Below are 11577 nucleotides of genomic sequence, written 5' to 3'. Positions count from 1 at the left end.
ACCAAGGCAGAATACATTGCTGCTAGTATGGCCTCTTGTGAGGCCTAGATTGATGTGTTCTCCATGGTGATTGTAGCATGATTGATGCATTCTCCTGTGAGGCTTGGATTGATGTGTTCTCCATGGTGATTGTAGCAGGATTGATTTGTTCTCCTGTGAGGCCTGGATTGATGTGTTCTCCATGGCGATTGTGGCAGGATTGATGTGTTCTCCTGTGAGGGTTGGATTGATGTGTTCTCCATGGTGTCCTGGATTGATGTGTTCCCCATGGAAATTGTAGCAGGATTTATGTGTTCTCCTTTGAGGATAGGATTGCTTAAGTTATCCTGTTGAGGCATCCTACCCATGCAGTCTGGGACTCATGGGAAGTACCTCCCATTTGATCAATGAGCAGGGAAATGATGTTAGGGACCATAGTAGTACCGATGGACACATCATTGCATCTACCATACTCCCTACTCTAGGATGACCACAATTGGTCTGGGATCAATGATACTGGTCTCGGACCAGTGGTAGGAGTTGTACATACTATGACGTTGACTTCAGGTCAGCTGAGACTGGTCTGGGATCAGTAGCACATACTTCGAGACTGACTTCATTTCAGTATAGGACTGGTCTAGGACCAGTGAGAGTCCTACATATTATGATGTTGACTTCGGGTCAGTTGAGACTGGTCTGGGACCAGTAGTACACTCTCGCAGCCTGCGATACTAGTCTGGGACCAGTGGTAGGAGTTGTACCTACTATGACACTTACTTCAGGTCAGTTGAAATTGGTCTGGGACAAGTGGTACATACTCTGAGACTGACTTCGTGTTAGTGCAGTACTGGTCTGGGACGAGTGAGAGTGGTACACACTATGACAGTAACTTCGGGTAAGTTGAGACTGGTCTGAGACCAGTGGTGCACTCTCTGATATTGAGATACTTATATGGGACTAGTGGTAGGAGTGGTACTTACTATGAAGCTGACTTTGGGTCAGTTGAGACTGGTCTGGGACCAGTGGTACACACTCTAAGACTAACTTCGGGTCAGTGGAGAATGATATGACTCATTGTCGATCAATTCTTCTTGTTAATAGTTCAGTAGAGCTAAGCAGAGCGGAGCAAAGCCAGCTGAGCTGAGTAGAGCCAGCAGAGTAGAGTAGAGCCAATAGAGCAGAGCGGAGCAGAGCCAACAGAGGTGATAGAACCAGCAGAGTAGGGCAGAGCTAAGTAGAGCTCGCAGAGTAGAGCAGAGCCAAGAGAGCTGAGTAGAGCTAGGCGGAGCAGTGCAAGGCACTAATGGCAGAGATAATACAGTTAGACATATGGATCAGTGGATGGAGTTCTCCCTTGTTGAGAGGGAGTGTTAAATTGGCAACTAGGGACAAAATCCATGTGGGTCGACTTATTAATGGTAGTTGATATTTTTATTGGATCCCTCTCATCGAGAGGTGTAGGATTGATCCAAAGATTATCCAATTCTGATAGGTATTTATGGAGATATGAATTTATTTTGTTTATATAATTATTATCAAGCTGACCAGCTCTTATGTAGGCTCTAGAAGCCCAAGCATCATGTCTATTCATCATATACATTTTAGTATAAATATAAGAGGATTTGATGTCCTTTACACACAACTCTTGAGTGATCTCCTCCTCTCCACGTATTGGGTTTTTGGAGGAGTGAGACACCAAGAGAAGACAATAATATACGCAGTGGTAATATCTACACGTTGTTCATGATCAGGATGCAGGAAATGATATAATACGCCGACAATACACACAGCAAGTGCATAAAGCTGAGCCGCAGTGATGAAGAGGCAATGCAGTCATGGAACGTTGTCATACCATAGATCTGGTAGCATGGTTGTATGAAACACTGTCATACCCTAGATCTATCAACATGAGATACGTGGACGCACGCATGCACACACACACACACACACATATATATATATATATATATATATATATATATATATATATATATATATATATATATATATATATATATATATATATATATAATATATATATATATATATATATATATATATATACCATAGATCTGGTAGCATGTTGTATGAAACACTGCCATACCCTAGATCTGTCAACGTGAGATACGTGGACGCACGCACGCACACACACACACACAAACATGTATTGAACCAATCCGCAGATCATATATGAAGCTCCGCATACCTGTGTACGATAATTCAATAATTCTACATGATATGATAAACCCTAGGCATACTTGTTGTAGTCTTGATGTATGATCACATCTTCTCGGTTTTGGTTGGATGAAGAAGATCTCGGCATATAGATCTCAGTGACATATAGTTGTGATGTGAAGTATTAAATATGCACTCACAATGACAAGGATCATAAGGAATGATGATTACAATCGCAAGATAATGAAAATGATAAGAATGATCAGTCTTAGATCTTGATAGGCATGGGCAACAAAATGATGATAAGAGCAGATGAGAGCAGCTCAGTCATAGGGTAGCATGATCTCAATAAAGTTGCAGCAATTGTGCAACTGTGATGAATGATGCAACGGGTAGCATCATGAGAAATGAGATCACGAGCATGAGTATCATGATGCAGATCATGGACAACATGATGTATGGACACTGTGATGTATGAGATCATGAGTAGCATGATGGTGCTACATGGTAAGGTGTAGCAAATGGATGAGATGCAGCACAATGATAGGTGAAGGAGTCACCTTGAGAATCAGTTGAAGTAGAATTTCTTCAACTGATCTCATCATTAGACGAAATGATCTATGCTAGATCTAGATAAGTCAAAGTGTTGACTTCTATTGTAAATGTACTCTATCTCTCCCTTTCTCTGCTAAACTTTGAAGATAGAAGAAGATTTTATTAAAGGGTTTCCCCACACATTGTGGGTTTTGTCCCTAGCTCGCGCCATATCTTGTGTCCTCTTGTCTTGGCTTGTCTTCTGCATTTTATATTTATGTTCTATCTGCAGTTTATCTTAATGTTGATCTGATCGCTAACTGTCAAAATTTATATAAATTGCTCTAGCATAGAACATACCTAAAATTAACATGTCTCTATGAAACTCAAATTTACATCTTGACAATGCGTTTCTCAAGATCTCAACATCTTTCTCCTCCATGGGATTGTAATGTAACAACATCATCTGCCTCAATACAAAATCTCTCAGATGATGATACTAGATATCAATATGCTTGGACCGATCATGAAAAACTAGATTTTCAAAGAGTTTGATACAACACCGATTATTACAATAAATCATTGTCAGATCCATCTGCTGACCAAACAAACCAACCATTATACTTGTCATCCAGATAGCTTGACATGTTGCCTCACTTGCAGCCATGTACTCTGCTTCTACTGAGCTAAGTGCAACCAATGTCTATTTCCTGTTCTTCCAAGAAACTATCGCTAACCCAATACTGAAGATCCCTCCTAATGTGCTCTTCCTATCAGATGATCTCCCGTCCCAATATGCATCACTGAAGCCTTGAAGCTTCACTCCCTCTTTCCATTTGTACCATATTCCAAACTTAGTAGTGCATCCAAGCTATCTCAATACATGTTTTGCCACTTTCCAATACAACTTGGTAGGCCCAACCATCAGTTGGATAAGATGGTTAATTGAATAGCACATATCTAGTCATGTGTTCACCAAGTACATGAGTGAACCCACAACCTGCCTATAAACAATATCCTCCATTACTTCCCCTGAAGTGGTATCCTCCTTCCTCAAGTTACCAGCTAGAGGAGTCTCAATGGGTTCATTTCTCTCCATGCGGAATCTCCAGAGTATCTCATTGGCATACTTTTGCATAGACACAAACAACTCCCCGTCTCCCTACCATACCTCCATGACAAGAAAGTAATGGATGAGAACCATGTCCTTCATCTCAAACTCTCTTGCAAGGTTCTCCTTGCAAGATTTGATGAGCTTCTCATCACCTATCAGTATAAGATCATATACATAAAGTACAATGATCATCATCTTACCTTCCACTACTATGTGATACAGGTTAGCATCCGCTTCACTCTTCGTGAAGCCCAAACTAGTGAAGTAGATATCTATCCTAGTGAAACAAGGACAGGGTGCTTGCTTCAATGCATACAATGCTCTCTTGATTCAGCACACATGTGACTCATGGTCGAAGGTTTGAAAACCTTTAGGCTTATCTATGTACACCTCTTCTCCAATCATTTCATTGAGGAAGGTAGTCCTCACATCCATATGATGGATCCTCCAACCCATCTGTGCTGATAGTGCCAAAATATATCTGATTGATAAGTAGCTTGCAAGAGGAGCAAAGGGCTCATCATAGTCAATCCCCTCTACCTGTGAAAAGCCACAAGCCACAAATCTAGCCTTATGGTTCCCCACACTACCATCTGTAGCTTGCTTTACCTTGAAAAGCCAACAGGAACTCACAACTGAATTGTCCTTTGGCATTGGGACCACATCCAAAAATCGTTTCGAAATATGGATTCATACTCCTCCACCATCACATCAACCCAAAATGGTTGTTGCACTACTTCCTAAAAGGAAAATGGCTCTATCACAACACAAGCACCCATAAGTGCCACATATCTAGTCTATCACTATGGTGACCTCCCCTATCTGGGCTGAGACAAGGCTGCTCGCACATTATCATGTGCATCATCCAATAATTTGTTAGCCTCTCTAGTGTGCTTTCTTCCTTCTTTGTAAGACTCTACCTGAGTGGATGTATCCACTCTCTAAACCTCTGCATCTGCTTGCTCCACATCAATATGCGGCCCCTCAACCTTAGGAGCTAAAAGATCCTCATCTGCATGTAGCTCAAAGGATACTCGCATGGAATTCTCCTCATCAAACCTAATATCTCTGTAAACCATTGTCATCTGACTAGTCGAAATGTACAACTGATAGTTGTGGGGTGTATCGTTGTACCCAATAAAGCTTCCCAACTCTTTTGTTGGCTCAAGATTCTTCATTGCATCTTTGGTTATATGGAAATAAACCGATGACCTAGAAATAATGATGTGACAAACATATCGCCTCTTACTAGAATAAGCCTCCTCTGGTGTCTTCATCACAGGTACCCTATGCGGGTTACGGTTTTGAACATAAATCGTTGTGTTTAATGACTTAGCCCACAAGTGTAGTGGTAGCTCTTGATCATGCAACATCACCCTTTCTACCTCTACTATGCTCCCGTTCTTCCTCTTGGCAACCCCATTTTGTTGAGGGTTATGGGGTGTCATCAACTCTTGTTTAAGCCCTTTCGCTGCACAAAAGTTCTTAAAATATTTGGAGACATACTCACCAACATTATCATTCTATGGAGCTTTAACCTTCTTGCTAGACTCTTTCTCTACCAATTATTTGAACTCACAAAAATTTGTGAAATTTTTATTCTTTTTTTGCATAAAAAATACCCAACATTTACGCGAATGGTCATCAACAAATATAACATAGTACCTGTGTTTTCCATGGATGCTGTTGAGAATGGTTCGCACACATCTGAATGGACTCTCTCTAGAATAGACTCTACTCGAATGTGTCTCTCTCTAAAGGAATACTTGGTTTATTTTCCCAAAGTACAACCCTCGCATGTATCAGCTTGTTCAAGCATACCTAACTTTCATCATGTCCTTCCTCTTACCTCCATGACAAGAATATTATTTGGAATGGCAAATTTTACCTTGCTCCTTCCTAGCATCAATCGTTAAGGCACACTTCCCTTCCTCCTGATCTCCTCTTGCATAATATCTGACCATATTCATTCCCAATCTGGTAGCTTCTCCCAACCATTCACAGTGTCCTGATAACTATGCCAACTCTTTGGAAGTCCAAGAAGAGAAAGGCTCACCATATCATCTTTGGCAACCGTGATTCCAACACTTCCAAGTTCATCTTGACATTGAGTGAACTTGCTCAAGTACGTTGGAATCGTCTCGCCTTTCTCCATATTCATTTTACAAAGTTTATCCTTTAGTCCCAACTTCCTTTGATCGTTGTTATTCTGATACAAGTCCGTAAATGTTTTCCACATAGAATGCATGGTTTCCTTTCCATGGAGACTTGAGACAATATGATCTCAACCTCCCTCAAGGATTATTTGCCTTGCCTTCACCACACACTTCTTCCACTCGGCGAAGTTCTCGGAATTAGTAGTTGTTGCCTTCGGAATTGCATGTTTAAGAAATTCCTTCAAGCCATTGTCCTCTAGCACAGCCTCCATCCTGCCCCTTCAGGCTATGAAATTAAAGCTACCTTCCAAGGTATACAGAAGCCTCAAACCATGGAATGCTATCCTCTAATCCTAAAGTATGTATTGCAAATTCGACTTTCACCTGTAACCTAGAAACTCAAAACTTCAAGATATCCTCTAGAGAGCTAATTGTAAATCAATGATACCTCCCTCATCCAAACTCTGATTCGGCCGATGTTTTTCTTCAATTTGGGTATCTTTTCCAAAGGAATCCAGATTTGAAATTTGTCTATGAAAAATTTTCACAAAATGTTTCAGATCTACTCTGCACACTATCGGCCCAAAAAACAATACTCCGATACCATGTAGAAAATCCTGTAGATTCACAAGCGAATGTAATTTTCTAAACCAAGAGATAAGAATCTACTTCTACTCTTTACGACGGAAGCCCATAAACATCGAGAAAACAATAATCAATAGAGGCATATAATCAAACGCACATAACATAATAAATATCCAGGGAAAGCAACAACTCAAAAAACTACTATATGTTTTGCAGTAATCCAGAAAATCAAGATGAAATTACAATGATTTTTATCTCCAAAACAATCCCAGCACTCAGCAAACTCAATCTCCAACTCATAAGGAATCTCAAGGCCAAATCTTATATTCTTCAAAAGCTCTCCGAGTCTCTATTCCAATGCGTAATTCCAATGGAGGATGGCTCATATTTAAAGGGAAATAAAGCCTTTAAAAATTGTGCAATATCTTCACAAAAAGTTTCTGAATGCATGCACCACTATCAATGCACCTTAGAAAAATCTAAAACAAGTAGTACATTGTCCCTGCACTCTAGTCTCAACTGGGTCTTTCTCAGAATCGACATGCATGAGTTTTTGATGAGTAAATATTCAGTTAACTAGAGTAGCATTGGTGGAGTTTGTTAGTGACACCATTGATTGTTAACTCACTATTAGTTCTCTCAAACAGTTTGAGAACTAATTTAACTGAACTGGCTAATGAAACATAGTCTTCTATTTTACAGCTCATAATTAACTCACACTGGACTGCTATAATGTAGGGAGAACATACACATGATGACATAAAGACTTCCAACTCAAATTTCCTAAGTTAAGTAAGTTTAATAAACTTAATTTAACTATTTAAGTTGCTATGAGAATAGAATTCAAATTTAATTTCGAGTTTAAATCAAGGACAAATTAAACTATAATTTCTTGCTGCCATTTCTCAACAATAATTTTAATGGACCACTTCCAGGAACAGTATGACATCATACACACTGTGCAACACCTTCATCGTCACTTGAGGGATATTGAATAATGCTTTGGATGTAATGACCAACATCTTGGCCTTCCTCCCTAATAGGTAGCACTCCTGGTAACACTGAAGACTCTATTTAAGCTACCACTGCCAACTCTAATCCCTTAGCTTAGTATTGTTGTGTTCTGGTTGATTTTTCATTATGACTATGTAGTTCATTCTCCTAGGTAATTTGGCCCATTTATTAGTATATATATATCATCTATTTAATTTTTTTTTATTAATAATGCTTTCTTATGCCTCTCTATGGTTATCTTTCCTTAGTGAAAGACTCACCTAGTATATTTAGTATATCCATGTATATTCCAATTTAGAAGGAAATACAATATTTACCCTTAAAAGATCATTGATTATATTTCAATTAAGTGTTAATTTTATATGGCCTTGTCTACTCACACCACAAATTCACCGGGACAATAGATTTATTGCCCACGTTTCTTAAAAAAAAAAAAAAAAATCATAACGTTGGAATGTTTTAATCACTTATTTGATGGTGGAAATGGATTCATCACCATTCAGAAACCCTACTGCACCCAAAATCCTCAACTTTGAGAGTGATAACCAACGTTTTTAAAAAAATTTGCCAGATTTTATTATAATCTTGCGAGAATTTCGATTATTTTTGGGACTAATCTGTGGGCTCTTTAGACTAAACTATTTTATATCGGTATAAAATATTATGAATAAGAATAATGATTAAAAAATTGATAAGGATAAATTAGATATAAAATGTTTTTTTTCTAAGAATAAATATTAACTTAATAATATATAAATAGAAGAAAAAAATTACCATGAAGATTTTTAGAGTACATAAACTTATGTTAACGAGAACTTTTGGTAAAGTGTGTATTCTTCACCCATCTTAAGGAAACATATCAACTAACACACCATATAATTTACAAAAAAAAAATTACTATATTTATTATTTATATTTATCAAATATTAAGTATATAAATATTTTAATAAATATGTTTAATTTAAAAATCACAAAAAATAACCTAACTGAAATTGATGATTCTTAAAAAATACCTAAGGGGTTTTGGCAAAATTGATTGAAAGACATTAAAAAAACCATTTTATTTATTAATTTAATAAGTAATTCTATGATGACCAAACTAATTTAAAGTTTTATATTATTTTTGAAACATATTTTATAATGGTGTAGTGATGAAATGACTTTTCTCAAGGCATTTCTTTTGGTTAATTATAACCAAAATTTGAGTTTAAGTTGTTTAATTTATAGAATTCGAATGCCCTAAAAGTTTTTCATGTTGCTAAGTGCATTCATGCATTCAAAAATATATGTTAAACAAAAAAATCACAATCTTGCACAAAATTTTATTGTCATATTTGGGTGAAAAGGATTATATCTTCTATAAGTTTGAATTGCCTTTTTCTAATTATGAAAACCCTTTCAATAAAATGAATAAACTTATTGTCCTTATTAATTGATCCTAGGCATGGTAAAAATGATAGCCCAGAGCCTACTCTTTAACCCTTATGACAAGAACCAAAAATGTCTCTCCATAAATTTGAAAATATGAAGAGGAAATAACATCCCATTATGACCACTCCTAGATCCTAAAAACCAACCTAATAATAATAATAATATAATTTTAAAATAAATCACAAAAACTACACGAAAAATGATGTAATGGCGCCATAGTTTATGGCATAAAAAAAACCTAGATACCCCAATCTAGATCTAGTAACCTATGCAGATGTTTGGAAGTCTTATAAATATTTGTTTCATTTCTTACCATTTTCAATTTAGGTTCTCGCTCAGCTTTCTAACTGCAGCACTTGTTCAATCCAATCGCGCTGTATTCCGTCCGTGGGAGGGAAGAGCAATCTTTGGCCCATTTTTATAGTGATGGCAATGGCTCTCGATAGATTGTCTGCACTCCCTGACGATGTCCTTTCCCTCGTCCTCTCTAAGCTCACCATTATAGATGCCATCAAATGCTCTGTCCTCTCTCGTCGCTGGAGATTCCTTTACAGAGGAATACCCCATCTCATCCTCTCTCCCTATCGTGTCTCATCACCGAATCAAGCGCCTACCACATATGATTTGTCAACTGTGGAAAATAGAATATTCGACGTATTGCGGTTCCATTCATCGGATCTGAAGTCCTTTACACTCACCGCAGACATTCACAGTATGTGGGGTCCTAAACTCTCTATGTGGATTCCTGAAATCTTTGTTAACCCTTGGCAGTTTACACAGCAAAGCGTGTCGGAATGGATGCGGTGGGTTGCCAAGAAGAACGTGGAACATCTCTCTCTCGAATATTGCTACCAAAAGCAAACCCTGCCGCCCTCCCTTTTCTTATGCAGTCGTCTCACTAATCTTACACTCGACAACTGTATTCTCACCACTTTTCCAACTGATTTCGCGGGATTCAAGCATCTCACTGAGTTGAGCTTCACCGATATTGAAATGACAGACGACATCTTAGCACGATTTCTTTTGCATTGCCCACTTCTTCGTAAGCTGAATTTGTGTAGATGTTCTGGCCTGAGGAGGCCTGTCATTTTATCTCAAAGCATTACAGATTTAGTTCTATATGTTTTTAGGGAGGGAGGATTGACAGTCAATTGCCCTAAACTTCAAACTCTGAAGGCAGTCACGTACGGAGAAGATTTGACAGTGAATGGAATGGGATTTTATGAGCTATCCTCAAGGATCCACGGATTCGAAATGGAGCGTGGAAATAATTTGATTGAGTTGTCGTTGAGTCCAGATTGGCATGAAAGATACAACTTGTCTGTCAACAGATTTCTTGAATTCATGGGTACGCTTAGGTCATTGAAAGTGCTTACCATGCATCTTGGATCTGCATCTGATGGGAGAGAAATGATGACGGTGCCTCTGCTGAACCTGCTCTCGAGGCTTCCTAACCTTCGGCGATTACGCCTGCACGGACAGCCCACTCTGGTAAGTGAATAACTCTTTTGATGAACTTCAGTAGGGATTTCTGTCGATTCTGGTAAGTGAATAACTCCTCTGATGAATGTCAATAGGGGTTAGAAGCGCTTCCATCTCAGATTTATCCGTAAGAGTTTTGCTTTAATCATAAATGACAGAATCCCGGAATCCTCTATTGTGAGAAACTCCTATTCTGTCGCCATTATTGTTGAGATGTCATTATTGTTGAGAGTGCATGTTGGGGTATATAATATATATATGACTTTTATACTTTGTAACGCAGGAAGATGCAGAAGGAGATCCAATTGCACCAGCTTCAACGTACCCACTTGCTAATCTTCAATTAGTAGAGATAGATATCCTCAAATACGATGCGAGAGTACTTCGTTTGTTGGGTTGCCTTCTTCAAATAGCTCCTGGGCTCAAACAAGTGAAACTGCAACCTCCAGAAGATTTTCTCCAAATGTGGGAGTCTTTGAAGAAAAGTCGTGAGCAGGGAACGATCTCACAGGAGATCCCTCTCCGTGAAATTTTTGTTCGCCTGTGATATTACATTCACAATAGTTGTTTGTCAATGTTTTTGGTTCCGGTCAAATTGGATTTACCAGAATTATTTTCATGTATTCACGGTGGAAAGCGTGAGGAACTTTTAAAATAACATTTGTGATTTATAATGTGCAACTTATTTATGAAAACCTATCAACGTGGGAGAGATTTTTAAATAACATTTTGATTCCTTATAATGTGCAACTTATTTATGAAAACCTTAATGATTAGATCAGAATAGCAATTTGGTGAGTGCAATTCTAGATAAACTTGTGAACCATGAAACCACACTGGTTGGTTCGAAACGCGTCGACAAAAGATTGGTTATGTGATTTTGCCGAAGATTATTCGAAACAATGTTATCGTCGACAAAAGATTGGTTATGTGATTTTGCCGAAGATTATCTAAACAATGTTATGGATCACAGAAGTCTAAATTCCTTAATAAAATACCCAAGTGTGTTAGACATGGACATTAGGGAGGTTTGATTCAATTTATTATTCTAACTTTTAGGATATTTTACATCCCTGATTTGATTTTATGAGTTTTGAATAGTTTTGA

At 38.0% G+C, this 11577-nt stretch overlaps 1 protein-coding gene across 1 annotated transcript; it reads left to right on the top strand.

The window, feature by feature from the left end:
• The first annotated feature begins 9414 nt into the window (after positions 1 to 9414).
• LOC149141103 (F-box/FBD/LRR-repeat protein At1g13570-like) lies at positions 9415 to 11210 on the top strand. Its single transcript, XM_089451157.1, has 2 exons — positions 9415 to 10479; positions 10754 to 11210. Exons 1-2 carry the CDS (start codon positions 9415 to 9417, stop codon positions 11015 to 11017), a joined length of 1329 nt encoding a protein of 442 aa, XP_089307283.1. The 3' UTR covers positions 11018 to 11210.
• The last annotated feature ends 367 nt before the right edge of the window (positions 11211 to 11577 follow it).

This window comes from Pinus tabuliformis, chromosome X (assembly GCF_031772625.1).
Source record: "Pinus tabuliformis cultivar Carrire ecotype Pingquan chromosome X, CPIR1, whole genome shotgun sequence".
NCBI lineage: Eukaryota > Viridiplantae > Streptophyta > Pinopsida > Pinales > Pinaceae > Pinus > Pinus tabuliformis.
This window is presented reverse-complemented; position numbering and strand designations above follow the sequence as displayed.